Source organism: Haliotis cracherodii, unplaced genomic scaffold, assembly GCF_022045235.1.
Source record: "Haliotis cracherodii isolate W230 unplaced genomic scaffold, xgHalCrac1.p SCAF_17, whole genome shotgun sequence".
Taxonomy (NCBI): Eukaryota; Metazoa; Mollusca; class Gastropoda; order Lepetellida; family Haliotidae; genus Haliotis; species Haliotis cracherodii.
In genome coordinates this window covers 6,852,867-6,871,493 of record NW_027266272.1, presented here as the reverse complement: position 1 = coordinate 6,871,493, position 18,627 = coordinate 6,852,867, and the positions used below count along the sequence as shown (strand labels likewise).

The 18,627-nt window shown below is 41.6% G+C and overlaps 1 protein-coding gene across 1 annotated transcript; it reads right to left on the bottom strand.

Moving 5' to 3' along the window:
- Window positions 1-7,183: 7,183 nt before the first annotated feature.
- On the bottom strand, window positions 7,184-9,844 carry LOC139464864 (cytochrome c). Its single transcript, XM_071246421.1, has 3 exons — window positions 9,769-9,844; window positions 8,133-8,324; window positions 7,184-7,612 (listed from the first exon to the last, which is right to left on the bottom strand). The coding sequence occupies exons 2-3, from the start codon at window positions 8,314-8,316 to the stop codon at window positions 7,467-7,469; spliced, it is 330 nt and encodes a 109-aa protein (XP_071102522.1). The 5' UTR covers window positions 8,317-8,324; window positions 9,769-9,844; the 3' UTR covers window positions 7,184-7,466.
- Window positions 9,845-18,627: the final 8,783 nt, after the last annotated feature.

Below are 18,627 nucleotides of genomic sequence, written 5' to 3'. Positions count from 1 at the left end.
CCAAAGGTTTCATTAGCCATCATGAGGCATTGCAAAACTCAAGGAACAGTTTGCAGTGGAGTGTCCAGTTGATGCTGGTGAATATAAACTTGCCCAGCTTCTTTTTCTTAAAAGTTGATAAATGATGTCAAATTCTTCATGAGACCCTGCCACTAAAGTGACATAGCAGGAATACCTTCTGTCAGGCATGTAAACTTTGAAACCTGTATTGCTGAACATTCTGAAGGGATGAATGCCGGGGGTTCTTGCATCAATCCAACGAAGGTTTTTTTGTTAGGTCAGATTAAACCACAACACTGAGTGAGTGAGTTGGGTTTAACGCCGCTTTTAACAGTATTCCATTTATATCGCGGCGTGTCAGCTTAATGTGGGAGGAAAGCCCGAAGTGATGCAGGTCTCAGATGTTTACCACTTCGGTGAAACCCACAAGCACGGGTATGGTGCTGACAAACCTAGAAACATGATCAAGGTGAACCGAGATTCGAACCCACAATCATAGGTTTCTGTCGTGCCCAAGGAACGCAACTCTGCACAGCGAATCGCGGCGCCTTAGACGACTGGGCCACCAGTGCCCCCAAACCACAACAGATTTAGCACCCAAGTCCTCAACACGGCATAGGTACCACAACATTGGTTTGAATTAAGTCATTAACTTCACTAAGTGAAAAACATCAAGTTTCACATTTATCCCAACCCTTTCTGAAACTGGTGGCATGATGGGAGAGACAACACATATCCCTGTGCGCCACAGACTCTCGCAGATAAATAGGTGCCATCCAGGAGATAAACATTATGTTTTCAGGTTTTGCGGGGCTTAATATTCAGTATTGGACGTCTAGAAAAATAATTTGGAACCAGTTTACATGTCACCCTGGATAGCATTGATGTCACGATACAGTGGAGGACACCACATGCTCCAGTCATAATTGAACCTTGCCTGATTTGCAGAATATGGGAAAAACTAAATCAAAGTTGTTCCAATAAATATTGATCAAACATGATTTAATTAACATGAACTGGGTAATCCCATTTCACAAAACTGAATGGCATGTTCTTTCAAGTTGTGATTGAGGAAAAGATTTCTGGGCTCTGAAAGTCATTTAACATTTTTCAGACTGCAGCATGCACTCTCATTCGCTTTAAGATTAGAATGTGTGTGCAACAAGACTAAAACCAAGACCAAAATCTAAAATCAATCTTTGATTGTGGTGAATGTCATTTGAACTCCACCTACCATGAACCAGATAAATCTGACCATGTCCCGTTATGGAGATGGATACCTTTATGTTTCTGAATCACCAGGACTACTTGTGTGACCATGCATATATACACAAAGAAAAAAGTTAAGCACACCCTTATATATTTCATTATTGTTTGTCGCAATATTTGTAACAGTCATGAAAGATATAATTACGGGAAGAATTATATTTTCGATACGTGTAATCAGTCATGTGTGACGAAAGCTCACGACATGCATGGTATGCCCGTGAAGCATGCTACCCTCGAGAATCTCTAAAAGCAGTATATCCAATTGTTAAAATTGCTTTCTTAAGCTTGGTTTTAAACAGTTATTCCATGACATTGTGTGACCATGACACAAAGGCGATTACCAGATGGCAAATAATCGGCATGTAAAACGCAGGAATGTCTTGTAATGCCATTGGTCGTAATTTCGGGTATCATCACACTGTCATAAGCTGTTTAATCAATCTGGGAGACCTCCTGTGACAACACATCGTGAAGACAGGGACCTCCTTCGTCTCATACGCCGATAACTCTTTTTAACAAGTACTCATCTGAAACAGCTGTGGTTGCCCAATCGTCGTTTTCAGCACCAGAACCATCAGGAACCTGCTGAAAGCAGGACTGAGGGCTAGACAAGTCATAAAGCGTCCCGTGTTGAGAGATCACCACAAAGCTGCTCGTTTAACATGGTGTATTGCACGACAAAACTCGAATCTGAGAACTTGGAGACAGATCCATTGGTCGGATGAAAGTAGCTTTCTGCTCCACGTCATTGATGGAAGAACAAAAGTTTGGAGGCACCGGAACACAGCCTACACCCCCAGGAACATTACAGACTGTTACATACGGCAGGGGCTTGGTAATGGTGTGGGGTAGTATCTCTCATGATTGCAGGCTGGTGTCAGAATACGCCAGCCTCGTGTATCAATACTTGATGCTTCAGTCAATATATATGTATTCCTATATTTAATTTGGCTCATTTTTTCATGTAATTCTCGATGTTCCATGTTGCTGGAGGACAAAGGTTAATACTGGTTGTCTCATTCACACAACTGGTTAATCTTGGCTCTGGGTCATTCAATCACATTTAGCCTGGTCATGATTGTATTTCATTTGTGTTAGGCCTGGCCATTGCTGGCTGACATTGTGTATCTTATCATTAAAAGCAGCGTCAGACCCGTGAAGATCTGGGATAGAATTATTCTAAAGGTCTTCACCAACCCATGCTTAGCTTGCCGCAAAAGGCAACAACTAACGGGATTTGTTGGTCAGGCTCACTGACTTGGTTGATGAATGTCATCGCATCCCAATTGCATGGATCGATGTTCATGATGTTTTTAATCACTGGATTGTCTGGTCCAGATTTGAATATTAACAGATCGCCGTCGTATAGCTGGAATATTCCTGAGTGTGGCGTTAAACAACAAATAAACAAACGTTAGTTGGGTTAAAGAACACACTATCGTACATTTTTTAAAACTATATTTTATTTTGGTGCAACATAGTTGCTATGCCACTGGACAGTCATAGCACTGAGATTGGTGTGTGGATCAAGTTCGTCAACAGAACAGTCTTGGCGCTGTGACTGTTCAGTCAGGTTTATGGAGGTGTAAATATTTGTGTAAAACTGTTGTATTACGTGATAGGTACACAATGATTCTATTGTTTTCTCATTGTGTATATATGGCAAAAAATAAAAAGCTTAAACATCCTATGTTTTTCATATTTGCAGAGACCATATTACATGTACATTGGTGTGTGTGCTTGTACTAGACCGGACTTATGCTGGTTTTATAGCTAGCCTACCGAAATGCCATGCTGCGGTTTAACATGGATACGCCACTCAGATACACGATACTGACTGGGTGACCAGTCCTTGTTTTATCCCCCTCCAAGCCGAAGGCCAGACAGGGTAACAAGTACCATCGTTTAACATCTTTTGGGACAACCAGGTACTCCAGGCAGATGCTCTATCCACTGGACCTCAGAGAACGTAGCCAGTAGATTTATCATCATTAAATGGAGACCATCATTGTGATTACAGAACATTCAGCTGGTGCCTCAAAGTCCAGATGTCCTCCGGGGGTGTCTATAGGCAATAACACTGTTACACAATGTGACAGCAACATTTGCTAATGACAAGACCACTTAATCATTCACATGATTCAGAAACTCCATTCAACCCTGAATTACCTACAGGCATATGCTCAGCAGAGTGCAGAGAAATCAACCAAAGGTTTCATTAGCCATCATGAGGCATTGCAAAACTCAAGGAACAGTTTGCAGTGGAGTGTCCAGTTGATGCTGGTGAATATAAACTTGCCCAGCTTCTTTTTCTTAAAAGTTGATAAATGATGTCAAATTCTTCATGAGACCCTGCCACTAAAGTGACATAGCAGGAATACCTTCTGTCAGGCATGTAAACTTTGAAACCTGTATTGCTGAACATTCTGAAGGGATGAATGCCGGGGGTTCTTGCATCAATCCAACGAAGGTTTTTTTGTTAGGTCAGATTAAACCACAACACTGAGTGAGTGAGTTGGGTTTAACGCCGCTTTTAACAGTATTCCATTTATATCGCGGCGTGTCAGCTTAATGTGGGAGGAAAGCCCGAAGTGATGCAGGTCTCAGATGTTTACCACTTCGGTGAAACCCACAAGCACGGGTATGGTGCTGACAAACCTAGAAACATGATCAAGGTGAACCGAGATTCGAACCCACAATCATAGGTTTCTGTCGTGCCCAAGGAACGCAACTCTGCACAGCGAATCGCGGCGCCTTAGACGACTGGGCCACCAGTGCCCCCAAACCACAACAGATTTAGCACCCAAGTCCTCAACACGGCATAGGTACCACAACATTGGTTTGAATTAAGTCATTAACTTCACTAAGTGAAAAACATCAAGTTTCACATTTATCCCAACCCTTTCTGAAACTGGTGGCATGATGGGAGAGACAACACATATCCCTGTGCGCCACAGACTCTCGCAGATAAATAGGTGCCATCCAGGAGATAAACATTATGTTTTCAGGTTTTGCGGGGCTTAATATTCAGTATTGGACGTCTAGAAAAATAATTTGGAACCAGTTTACATGTCACCCTGGATAGCATTGATGTCACGATACAGTGGAGGACACCACATGCTCCAGTCATAATTGAACCTTGCCTGATTTGCAGAATATGGGAAAAACTAAATCAAAGTTGTTCCAATAAATATTGATCAAACATGATTTAATTAACATGAACTGGGTAATCCCATTTCACAAAACTGAATGGCATGTTCTTTCAAGTTGTGATTGAGGAAAAGATTTCTGGGCTCTGAAAGTCATTTAACATTTTTCAGACTGCAGCATGCACTCTCATTCGCTTTAAGATTAGAATGTGTGTGCAACAAGACTAAAACCAAGACCAAAATCTAAAATCAATCTTTGATTGTGGTGAATGTCATTTGAACTCCACCTACCATGAACCAGATAAATCTGACCATGTCCCGTTATGGAGATGGATACCTTTATGTTTCTGAATCACCAGGACTACTTGTGTGACCATGCATATATACACAAAGAAAAAAGTTAAGCACACCCTTATATATTTCATTATTGTTTGTCGCAATATTTGTAACAGTCATGAAAGATATAATTACGGGAAGAATTATATTTTCGATACGTGTAATCAGTCATGTGTGACGAAAGCTCACGACATGCATGGTATGCCCGTGAAGCATGCTACCCTCGAGAATCTCTAAAAGCAGTATATCCAATTGTTAAAATTGCTTTCTTAAGCTTGGTTTTAAACAGTTATTCCATGACATTGTGTGACCATGACACAAAGGCGATTACCAGATGGCAAATAATCGGCATGTAAAACGCAGGAATGTCTTGTAATGCCATTGGTCGTAATTTCGGGTATCATCACACTGTCATAAGCTGTTTAATCAATCTGGGAGACCTCCTGTGACAACACATCGTGAAGACAGGGACCTCCTTCGTCTCATACGCCGATAACTCTTTTTAACAAGTACTCATCTGAAACAGCTGTGGTTGCCCAATCGTCGTTTTCAGCACCAGAACCATCAGGAACCTGCTGAAAGCAGGACTGAGGGCTAGACAAGTCATAAAGCGTCCCGTGTTGAGAGATCACCACAAAGCTGCTCGTTTAACATGGTGTATTGCACGACAAAACTCGAATCTGAGAACTTGGAGACAGATCCATTGGTCGGATGAAAGTAGCTTTCTGCTCCACGTCATTGATGGAAGAACAAAAGTTTGGAGGCACCGGAACACAGCCTACACCCCCAGGAACATTACAGACTGTTACATACGGCAGGGGCTTGGTAATGGTGTGGGGTAGTATCTCTCATGATTGCAGGCTGGATTTGGACGTCATAAGGGGCAACTTAACAGGGGCTCAGTACATCCGGGAAGTTTTGAGGCCAGTCGTCTTCCCTCATTTTGACAACCACCCTCTTGCTACTCATCCTCAGTACATGGATAACAATGCCAGGCCTCATCGTTCGCATGGATCACATGAGGGCCAATGCAACAACTCTACCCTGACCAGCAATGAGCCCAGATTTGAACACCCTTGAACATGTTTGGGATATTCTGGGGTGGCACGTACAGGCACGAGATCCTCCTGTACAAGATTTACGCCAACTGGAAGCAGCATTGCATCAGGAGTGGATGTTGACCCATCAACAGATCAAACGTCTGACTGGAGGCTACTGATCTGTTTCATGTGTCATGTCAAGTAGACTTTAAGGAACATTTTCACATGAAACATCAAATGTTACTCGTTTACTTAATCCTGCAGCTCCATACTTTTTTTAGGCATTGTCCAAGATCACAAACAGTACCTGTGTTGCAATGATGTTTTTGTCAGTAAATATCACCAATATCTGTTATTTGTCAAATGTGTGTTCTATCTGATGACATTGGTATCACCCAGATCCTGTGGTCAGTCATCCCATGCCATGATTATTGCCATTTGTCATGGTTCAGAAATAGGGGTGTGCTTAACTTTTTTTCTTTGTATATATATTTCCAATGTGTTTGTCCAGTTCACTTGTGCAGATGTACATTAATCACCCAATTCAAAATAAACATTTTCATTAAAAAACATGATTTCTAAGCATGCTCTTCAGGCATCAGAAACTTATTGACTGCGCCATTGACAGTTAAATAAAGGAATTTTGAACCCTGCATGACAACTTGGATGTTAAAAGGGGTTTGTATCAAGTATACTGAAAAAAACTGGACGCTCATTTACGATTTTTTGTAATACTTGGCAAAATAAACACAGGCAAAAAAAAATGTTCAGTTTTATAACTTAAGTTTTTTTTGAGAAATCGGGGCCTGGTTATCGCACCATGAAATAATCAAACAATGTCTTCATAACATGTGTTTGGAGATGGACTTGATCACAAAAACATCTTTTCTGATTTCGAGTTAAAGTTAATTATGCACTTTTAGTACATGTCTCATTGGCATGCTGTGGTATCACGGTGCTACTCGTCTGAGACTAGAGAGAATCTGGAAGGACCTGGTTTACGTAAACCACTTGTCCGCAATAAGCTATGCACCTGTTGAACATGACCAATGGTGTCTATCCCTTTCTATGTAGCATAGTGTAATATGATGCTCTGGATAAAAAGGAGAAACTTAATTTGACCAGTGAATACACAATGCCATTTAGAAAGTGGTCAAATGTGGCATTGTGTATTCATAGCTTTCGGCCATGGGAGCCGTGCCAATTTACACTTGTCAGGGGGGTACTCAAAGTATGTGATCTAGACTACCAGTTGTCGGACTTTCATTTTTGTGGAATCCCGGGCGGGACTCAACCCCAAAAAAGTACTAGAATCTGTACTTTACTAAGAAAGTGTTAATTTGACCAGGTTTTAAATTTTCTGTTAGCTTGAAAAACAACCAAAATCAGTTTTAAAATGTTGATCTGGTTTAATATTTTTTTTGCAACAAACATTCACACCTGTTCGCTCTATATCTGCCACTTGGCAATAACTTAAAAATCAAGACAGTTAAAATTTAAGTATGACAGCTAATGAAAACCAATGCTCTAAAGTCCACAAAATTGGGGCACGGCCTCCCTTTGCGGGGTTAAAATGATAGAGATAAGACATGTTCACAAGTTCATCCGCGGACACACTAGTTGCAAATTGATATAAGACTGTACAGTTCATTATTTCCTAGAGTTGACATTATCACTTTGTCGACTCCTCCAGGTACGCAATAAGATCGGCACGTTCTTGCTTCTTCTTGAGTCCAGCGAAAATCATTTTTGTTCCAGGGATGTATTTCTTGGGATTTTCTAAGTATTCGAACAGGGTATTCTTGGACCAGGTGATACCTTCAAAACAAAATGAAAATACACTTAGTATGATTTACAAGCACACTTAGCATGATTTACAAAGAAAAAGGAAAGGCTTCTGCAATCAATCGAAACCAAACTCCAGCTATGTGTTCACATTCTTTCTACACGCACGTACATTGATTACAATTCAACAATTTGGATGACATGTCATTGTGGTTTTAACTATATTGTACTACATTTATCAACGATTAAATACCAATAGTTGGAATACTCTAGATTACAATGTTAAGTTTCCAGGGTTTACTTTAAGTTTAAGCAGTAACAATAAAGTTTGAATATAACAGTATAACAATCTGCAACTTTTGCCACTAATCCGTAGCTGGAGTCCAGTACATTTTTGTTAGGTCTATCAAGCAAGCTAGTAATCATGCTTATACCAAAGTCCGGGTCAGTAGACTCAAAAGTTTTTGGCACAGAGAGGTAATATTGCGAAATTCAACTTGATCATGACTTAATACATGAAAGGAGATGTAGACAGAGGCAGTTTCAAGGTCACCTTTGCTCTTGTTAGCATCTGTGTAGGAGAACCCTGCTGCCTGTCCGGTCTTGCGTCCAATGAGCCCATTCAAGCAGGGGCCAGTCTTGTGCTTTCCCCCTTTGTCTACAACGTGGCACTGGGCACACCTCTGAACGAAAATCTTCTTCCCCTTCTCTGCATTTCCAGCTGGTACATCTGCCATTTTCGTAACTGAAAATTAAAAATAAATTGTTTTTAATGAGAATAATGTAGGCAACAAAATACTGCTATTAATGTTAAAGTTGTCAGGGAAACTCCACCAGATCCTTATCTAGGGCTGTAATGATTCACCTTGCCGCAATACCACACAGAGCCTGACAAATCAGGTATAATACAGCACAATGACGCATACCAGCAGAAAACATCAATGTTTACAAATTTTTCATGCTATCCTCATTGGTGTTTGAAATTGATGGGTGGGTGGGTCCTTGCGGTTTGTATTTGAATCTAAGGACCCCCAAACCTTTAACTTCTAACATTATGGCTAGAACCCCTTGACCATGTTGACATTTATACTTAATTACAAAAAAGTATTGGTACATGACCTTGTTAGATGAATCATCACACCTCTACCAGTTTCCTCATACCTCATTCATGTCCGACATATTTGTTTGATGCTTGTAATTAAAGCGGCACATGAAGCATGGCTAATTGAAACCGCATATGGGAATAAAGCTTGGGATAAACCTCAAAATAAACCAAAACTGACCCTGCTTTCTTTTGTAAATTCAATGTGATTAAACCACAAAATTGAATATCAAAACTCGTCAGTGACGTCACATGAATTGGGATCACATTTCAACAAACATGTTTCATATCACTTCGGTGACTGAAAATGACATTTACTTATGAAAAATTTTATTACAAGGATCTAATAATTTAGAAAAACGTCAGACAAATGTCATCTGAACAACTTAGGAACAATATTGCAGAGATCATGGACTCAAAAAGTATCATGCTACGCTCCAACGGTTAAATCTTGCTAGCGAATTGGATTGGTTTCTGTAGCTGTGTGGCTTTGTTCGGCCTCTCCAGTCACTTCTGTGGACTGGTCGACCCACACTCTATGCATACACTTATCTTCCGGGTAGGCTTAGCTCACAATGATGTGGCCTAATGTTGAATTAAAATCGACATGATTTAATCCAACAAATGGCTTCTGCTTTCCACAACGCCGTAACTCGAGCTGTATTCAACCCTAGACGGTTAAGTACACATCTTTGACAGCAAATACTACGTATTTTACGCAAATTCACACGTGGTTCATTCATGACCTTGCAAACACCCACGTGACCTTCTCTAAAAGCTGTCACGTATACATATATTAACAAAAACAAACATCCAAATATGACATAATTTCTCTTCTGTAAGTAATTTACATTCAAAATAACGTATTCAAACGAATAGTAATAACGAAATTTCCGAAAATAGCAGGTCTGTCAGTTTTGTCATTGAACAGAAGACAACAAGCGGCGTTCGACGAAATTTCGAAATAATCGACATATTTACTTCACATAGATCTAAATAAAACGTTAAAACGTGACCATCATTTTTTAAAACACACAAGTATTTGACCTGAGCTAACGAAAATGGGCCGAATATACTAAAAACTCACATGTATGTCCTCCAACAGCCTAGGCGAAATACCGGTAAACTCGCTACAACGATGGCTGCCTTATGAAAGACCTGTGACGTCACTTAGAGGTCATAGGACGATTTCATTTTCTGTGAAAGGGTGTTAGCTCAATTATGAGACATATCATTTCTGTGATTCGGTGAATGTTGCTCATCGGTTACAACTGGATGTGGTGTATGTTATAAATGTAAGTTGTAATAATTGTAGCATTTGTATAATTGTAATGTTATTTTTCAGAATGTAAAAGTAACTCCAGACCAAAAATATTCACTCCCCTATATAAATAGACTAATCCGATCTGGTTCCGGATTCTTGCTGATGTAATCAAACCCGTTTCTTTCCTATCCTCCTCGACTCATTAACACACCAAAATGATCTCAATCGTTATTCGATAAAGATTTAAAATCTAAAGGTATGATACATTTCTGATTGCTATTAACATCGCCAGGTTTATTCTCAATAGATATGTCAAATGGCACTGGATCTGGCCACAATTCTTGTTCTATTCAAGGCAAATGAGAACTGCATACCTGTTGACCAGTAAAATTGTATCACTTCTGTGTAATTAACATCTCCAAAAATGAACTATGAAAAAAAAGACTGTTTCTAAGTGTAATAACTTATCCAATTTATCCAAAGTTATAAATGACAGGTTATGATGTATTATTATATTAGATGGGAAAAAAGATCACAATCTTTTAATAATATTCGAGAAAAGAAATATTGTTAAAATCTTAACAAAAATATGCCATCATCCGCATTGTAAACACACACACACACACACTGGTATTGATTATTTCACACACACACATACACACTGGTATTGATAAGACTCACATTTCTGTACGTTCTTTTACATGGTTGATCGAGTTTTACATTGTTTGATTACATGCGTGTTGTTCGAGTTTTACGTTGTTTGTTTACATGCGCGATGTTCGAGTTTTACGTTGTTTGATCATATGCGTGTTGTTCGAGTTTTACGTTGTTTGATTACATGCGTGATGTTCGAGTTTTACGCTGTTTGATTATATGCATGTTGTTTGATGTTGTTTTACGTTGTTTGATAACATGCGTGTGGTTCGAGTTTTACGTTGTTCGATTATATGCGTGTTGTTTGATGTTGTTTGATTATATGCGTGTTGTTCGAGTTTTACCTTGTTTGATTATATGCATGTTGTTCGAGCTTACGTTGTTTGATTATATGCGTGTTGTTCGAGTTTTACGGTGTCTGATTATATGCGTGTTGTTCGAGTTTTACGTTGTTTGATGATATGCGTGTTGTTTTATGTTGTTTGATTATGTGTGTGTTGTTCGAGTTTTACGTTGCTTGTTTACATGGTTGTACGAGTTTTACGGTTTTTTTTTATGACATGCGTGTTGTTTGAGTTTTACGATGTTTTACATGCATGACACACACAGTTGTTCGTCTTGATCCTTGTAAACCGACCAGTTTTGAGAGCACGGGTTGAGGACAATTACACTGATTAAACATACCATACAATGAGCAATTTCGGCCATTGTCCAGATGTGAGAGCGATTACGTAACGCCTAACATGTCAACTTTGATCTTGGGGTGGGGGGTCTTATCAAAAGTTTTCTGAACCTTTGTTTAGAATTCCACAGTATATCCGAGTTAGTCGAATACCGCATTTTGTCATCTTGAATATGAATCATACTGTTTTGTTGGCATTTAAACCACGTTGTTTGAGGTGGGCGGAATTATATATTATTTGTTTACAATGTATCTCTGTTCCTACATTGAAGAATTGTTCAAGTTCATGTCTGTTCGTTCATGTCAATTCAAGCTAATATTTTCACGCCTCGAGCGTTTAAGAAATCAAAACCCTCTTCTCGCTTTGACACGGTCCCTGACAGTTTTAATACGACCTGCAGCTAATTGCCTTACGTTACGTAACTGAGTTTACGACAAAGGACTAATGTAGGTTTAAACCTTGCTCGTTGTTACACAACATTTGGGAAAGGCATGTCTCTGTTATGAAACGTCTCTGAAACGTACGGGGTTTAAACGTCGTATTTCAAGATTATCGCTCTTTCATAATGACGTGCGGGTACATGTGTGTGCATGGATTAATGCTGGTTCCATAGTGTTTAGCTCACTGAGATACCATGCTGCAGTTTCCATGGATACCTCTCTCCGACACATCATACAATCCGTCCAATAGTAACATTTACCATCGTTTAACGTACTTTTGTATGACGCGGCCGGGATAGAACCACCGACCTTCCGCTCTCCGTGCAGACGCTCTATCCACTACACCACCGACACGGTCGGATTTTGATGATGCCGAAAGCTGTCCCGCACGCCGAACCATCATGAAAGCCAAGGCCAAGAACGAACAAGAACGGAATGAGTGAACAGCTAGAGAGGGATATCGGCAAAATATACAAAAATCGCAGGTGCTTGATTTTTATTGGATAAAACTGTATGGCAATGTGCACTGTAGGTAATGATAGACGCCATTCCCCTTGCAGCAGCACCCGGATGGACCCCCATGGATCTATGTTCGCACCCTACCGTGGGACATATTTTCCCTTATGGACACCATCTCCACCCCTCGGGTTTATGTTTCCGTGGTGGCCCAGTCGTCTAAGGCGCCACAGTTCGATGTGCCGTGTCGCAATCCTTGGGCAAGCCCGATATGATTGTGGGTTCGAATCCCGATTGGCCCGATTATGTTTCTAGGTTTGTCAGCACCATACCCGTGCTCGTGGGTTTCACCGAAGTGGTAAACGTCTGAGACCTGCATCACTTCGGGCTTTCCTCCCACATTAAGGTGACACGGTGTGATATAACTGGAATACTGTTAAAAGCGGCGTTAAACCCAACTCACTCACTCACTCCTTATTTGGCTACTGTTTTTATATCATATGGTGTGTACAGACAACAGTCAAATATAGATAACAGACTCCCAAGCAAGCTGACCACGGACACGAACAATTTATTCGTGAACGAGTCACCAATATATCATACCACGAACATCATATGAACATTATAATATTCTTGTGTGAGCAACTTTGAACCCTCATCATTTGCTTATGAGGACAAAGCTTGTAATCACCCGAGGCTCCTGTGACATTACTCAATTTATTAATAAATACTTCACATTTATGTATATATTTTGTACATACTTGCCATATCTATCATGTAATTAATTATTTGCAGTTACTTTTATTGAAATGTCCAATATTTATGACCGATCATGTCAAGGCCAAGCTGACGATAGCTCACCTTGCAAAGCTAATTAACATCAACCATATGCTATCGGCAGTGACTACTTTAAAGTCCATTCTATTATTTTCTTTAGTTGTAAATTACTTGATGACCATTGTATGGACATCCAGACTATGTAATTAACGCAATTATCACCGTGTCACGGTCACGTGACACCTGCTCTAAAACCTCATCAGACATCCAGACAGCAGCTGTAAAAGGAAACTATCATTAATCTGACGTAATTAACGCAATTATTATCGTGTCACGGTCACACATCCTATAAAAACTAATTTCAGCCTGTCCAATCTAATTCCTTTTTGTTAATTACCTTACCTATTTCAAGCAATCACAATTGTAATTAAAGGACACATTGTATGTTTCAGCCAGTCCAGAATTCCGACGTCAATGTGTTACGCTTCAAGTACTTTTAACACTAAAAAATGAGGCCCATGATTTCATACCAACCCAACATCCACAACAAGCCATATTCATACTCAAATGAAAGGGTAGTTTAAGTAGCCATCTCACGTCTGAGACACGGCCCAAAAAGCACTATGACAAGGTATGTCCATCTTGCAATCACCCTGAATCCATTGCTCACTTGATACTTGAATGTTTATACCTATCTTCCCGAGGCACGGGAGTTAACTGATTGAAAAAGTCCAGTTTCGAGCCTTGCCTGACTAGGCTGCAATTTCTGGGCTCAATCGTAGCGTAACCAGTGGTTATAACCAGTTATGTCCCTCCTATTGGCAAATCGGATTCCACCTCACATATCACTTACATTTGCTTCAAACAAAATGGCGGCGCCCAGTCAAGACGATCTGATCGCTAATCAAGATATATACTGTATCAAAATGGGTCTTACTTTGCAAAGTGCATCAAATCATGCGAGCACCTTTATTAAAAACATGAAAAGATTTGGAATATTTCTGTTGACGGCATGTTGACGGTACACATGCTTTGCACATCCTGCAATCGACCGAAATCTGCACTGCAGTATGGGAACCGGATGCCGATTTCGTTACGCGATTTTGATTGGTCTATGCATAGACACGTTAGTCCAGCCATTTTATAACACCACAATTCCAGCCTAGTTGGACTTATATAGTCCGTTAACTCCCTTGCCTCGGACAGATGGTCAAGACCATGCCCCAGCCCGGGCTCGGTTAAACAAGAATTGCAGTTAGATCCGCTTTCTGTCGTAGGTCTCCAAAAGCCAACAGATGCAACAGCGAAGGCCAAACTAACTCTGTTCTGTGAGATGGTCAACAACTCCTACGTATATAAACAGAGCAGTCAAAGAAATTTTATCAATTTCTAAAAATGAAAAATGAAATCCAATCAATACGAAAATACAAATCTTACCAATACTAAAACCCACAATAGATATGTTTATCCTACTCAAACATAGGAGTCCCAAAGAGGGACAGATCAGCCGAAATGTCTAAGGCAGTGGGCTAGCACTATGATGTGTTTGTTTGTTTGTTGTTTAACGCCGAACTCAGCAGACAATCCAGTGATTGACATCTTGAACATCGATCAACGCAATTGAGATACGATGAAGTGCATCAACTAAGTCAGCGAGCCTGACTACCCGATCCCGTTAGTCGCCTCTTACGACAAGCATAATCGCATTTTACCGCAAGCATGGGTTGCTGAAGACCTATTCTACCCCGTATCTTCAGGGGTCTAGCACTATGTAACAGTTATGTCTGGACGAATACAAGCAGCCACACAAACACGTGCATGCATGTCTCAACATCACCTCTATAATCGACCCGTGAAGATTCCGGGGTCGAATAGGTCTTCAGCAACCCATGCTTGCCGTAAAAGGTGACAATGCTTGTCGTGAGAGGCGACTAACGGGATCGGGTTGTCAGGCTCGCTGACTTGGTTGATGCATTTTATCGACCCCAATTGCGTGGAACGATGCTCATGATATTAATCACTGGATTGTCTGGTCCAGACTCGATAATTTACAGACCGCCGTCATATAGCTGGAATAGTGCTGAGTGCGGCGTTAAACAACAAACCAACCAGGCTCAATAATCCGGGTTCTGTGAAAGGACGAGGAACGACGGCAAGGCCCCAAACAGTAAAGCTTCAAACAAATCAACGGGCAGATCAATTACGTTCGAGATTGTTGAGACCAATGATGTTATATATTAAGTAGTACCCGTGAAGTCCGGGTCAGAATTGGTCTTCAGCAACCCTTACTTGTCGTAAGATGCGACTAACGGGATCAGACTGACTGACTGACTGAGTATGGTTTTACGCCGCTTTTAGCAATATTCCAGCAATATCACGGCGGGGGACACCAGAAATGGGCTTCACACATTGTACCCATGTCGGGAATCGAACCCGTGTTTTCGGCGTGACGAGCGAACGCTTTAACCACTAGGCTACCCGACCGCCCCAACGGGATCAGAGGGTCAGAAACCGGTGACTTGGTTGATGCATGTCATCGCATCCCAACTGCCTAGATCGATGCTCATGATGTCAATCAGTGGATTGTCTGGTCCAGACTCGATTATTTACGGACTGCCGTCACGTACGTAGCTGAAATATTCCAGAGTGCGGTGTCAAAAAAACACCTATCGACATGTATCAAGTCGTAACTATAAATACTTTTAACATGTTTTGAAAGGAAGAATGATACATGAACATGTTTGGCTTTCCTCCCACATTAAGCTGACACGCCGTGATATAACTGGAATAATGTTAAAAGCGGCGTTAAACCCAACGCACTCACACCCACTCACTCCAAGATTATTACGGATGAGAAGAAATTAGTAACACCAGATTAAAAACATCTGCAAAATATACATTTTCTGAAATTCGCAAATGCGATTTGGTAAGTATAGAATATTAGTCACATGGTCCTGTGCTTATAACGGGAAAGCCCTCTATCTTTCTACATCTGGGTCAAGCGGTGACCGTAACTCGTCATCTGACCTAGAAACGTACATAATTAGGTCAACTCTGAAACAAACATTCACCCACGCTGGTCCAATAGATAATTCACACTACACTCACCAGGTATACTGGCTGGTGATTTGATCTTTCGCTAAGCTGTATAGCATGTTCTAGACTTATCTCGCATGCATAAAGCACATTCATTACCATGTTGGAACACGTCTAGCCGAGGCCCGCTAAAAATGTGGAGCTTCGATTGTAATCTGTGGTACGGGTTGAAGGTCCGCCCTCTGCGCTGATACGTGTACATGTTGGCGCAGTGATACTGTATATACCTATCAACGTACAGTCTTGATCTGTGTTATACTATATATAGATTTTATATGGGGTGTGTATTGGGGCAATTATATACTTTTTTTCTACCAACAACACTCATGTTTGACTTTCGATTGTAGTTGCGTGGAGCTAGATGCATGCATTTTACACTTTCCAACTTGCTGTATCCCCAAGCAGACCTAGTTTGTGCATATCTTGACCTTGTGGATCTGGACCTACATGTGGATGGATCTGGACCTACTTGAAGGTGGATCTGGGCTTACTTGTGATGGATCTGGACCTACACGTGGATGGATCTGGACCTACTTGAAGGTGGATCTGGACCTACTTGTGGATGGATCTGGACCTACCTGAAGGTGGATCTGGACCTATATGTGGATGGATCTGGGCCTACTTGTGGTGGATCTGGACGTACATGTGGATGGACCTGGACCTACATGTGGATGGATCTGGACCTACTTGAAGGTGGATCTGGACCTACATGTGGATGGATCTGGACCTACATGTGGATGGATCTGGACCTACTTGAAGGTGGATCTGGACCTACATGTGGATGGATCTGGACCTACATGTGGATGGATCTGGACCTACTTGAAGGTGGATCTGGACCTACATGTGGATGGATCTGGACCTACATGTGGATGGATCTGTGCCTGCTTGAAGGTTGATCTTGGCTTACTTATGGTGGATCCGGGCCAGCTTGAAGACTGATCTGGGACTGACATGTGGATGGATCTGGACCTACATGTGGATGGATCTGGATCGACCTACATGTGGATGGATCTAGATCGACATGTGGATGGATCTGGACCTACATGTGGATGGATCTGGACCTACTTGAAGGTGGATCTGGGCTTACTTGAAGGTGGATCTGGACCTACATGTGGATGGATCTGGACCTACATGTGGATGGATCTGTGCCTGCTTGAAGGTTGATCTTGGCTTACTTATGGTGGATCCGGGCCAGCTTGAAGATTGATCTGGGACCGACATGTGGATGGATCTGGACCTACATGTGGATGGATCTGGATCGACCGACATGTGGATGGATCTGGACGGATCATGTGGATGGATCTGGACCTACTTGAAGGTGGATCTGGGCTTACTTATGGTAGATCTGGGCCTACTTAAAGGTGGATCTGGGCTTACTTGAAGGTGGACCTGGGCCTACTTAAAGGTGGATCTGGGCTTACTTGAAGGTGGATCTGGGCCTACTTGAAGGTGGATCTGGGCCTACTTGAAGGTGGATCTGGGCTTACATGAAGGTGGATCTGGGCCTTCTTGAAGGTGGATCTGGGCTTACATGAAGGTGGATCTGGGCTTACTTGAAGGTGGATCTGGGCTTACATGAAGGTGGATCTGGGCTTACATGAAGGTGGATCTGGGCCTACTTGAAGGTGGATCTGGGCCTACTTGAAGGTGGATCTGGGCCTTCTTGAAGGTGGATCTGGGCTTACTTGAAGGTGGATCTGGGCCTTCTTGAAGGTGGATCTGGGCTTACTTGTGGTGGATCTGGGCCTTCTTGAAGGTGGATCTGGGCTTACTTGAAGGTGGATCTGGGCTTACACGAAGGTGGATCTAGGCCTACTTGAAGGTGGATCTGGGCCCACTTGAAGGTGGATCTGGGTCTAATTGAAGATCTCTCATCCTGACACAGTAGCAGTGTTCAGACGGACCATCCGATTCTGGCACGACCGTGGGACGCACCTGTGCACAGCGAATTGCGGCGACTTAGCCGACTGGACCAACCTTGACCCTTTTACAGGACCCACTCGACATTATTTCAGTGTCTTGTGCGATAACTCCAGGTGGAAGAGACCGTCTGGTAATGTCTTCAGTTAATCAATATCAAGACCTAGAACAGTCCAGATACAGCGACAAATTAGACCTAAAGTAATGTCTTCATCTAGACGCGATGTAGAACAACAACAGTCTAGACCTAGCGACAGATTAGACCTAAAGTAATGTCTTCATCTAGACGCGATGTAGAACAACGACAGTCTAGAGCTAGCGACAGACCGGACTTAAAGTAATGTCTTCATCTAGACGCGATGTAGAACAACGGCAGTCTAGACCTAGCGACAGATTAGACCTTAAGTAATGTCTTCACCTCCACGCGATGTAGAACAACGGCAGTCTAAACCTAGCGATAGACCGGACCTAAAGTAATATATTAAGTTATACAATATCTAGACCTGGAACAGTCCAGACATAGTGATAGACCTGTCATAAAGTAATATATTTAGTTATACAATATCTAGACCTGGAACAGTCCAGACCTAGCGATAGACCGGACCTAAAGTAATATATTTAGTTATACAATATCTAGACCTGGAACAGTCCAGACA

Coding starts and splice junctions, on each gene's coding strand:
- LOC139464864 (XM_071246421.1), bottom strand. CDS start 8,316: ATGGCAGATGTACCAGCTGGAAATGCAGAGAAGGGGAAGAAGATTTTC. Junction 7,613..8,132: donor AGATGCTAACAAGAGCAAAG/GTGACCTTGAAA, acceptor TTTGTTTTGAAG/GTATCACCTGGTCCAAGAAT.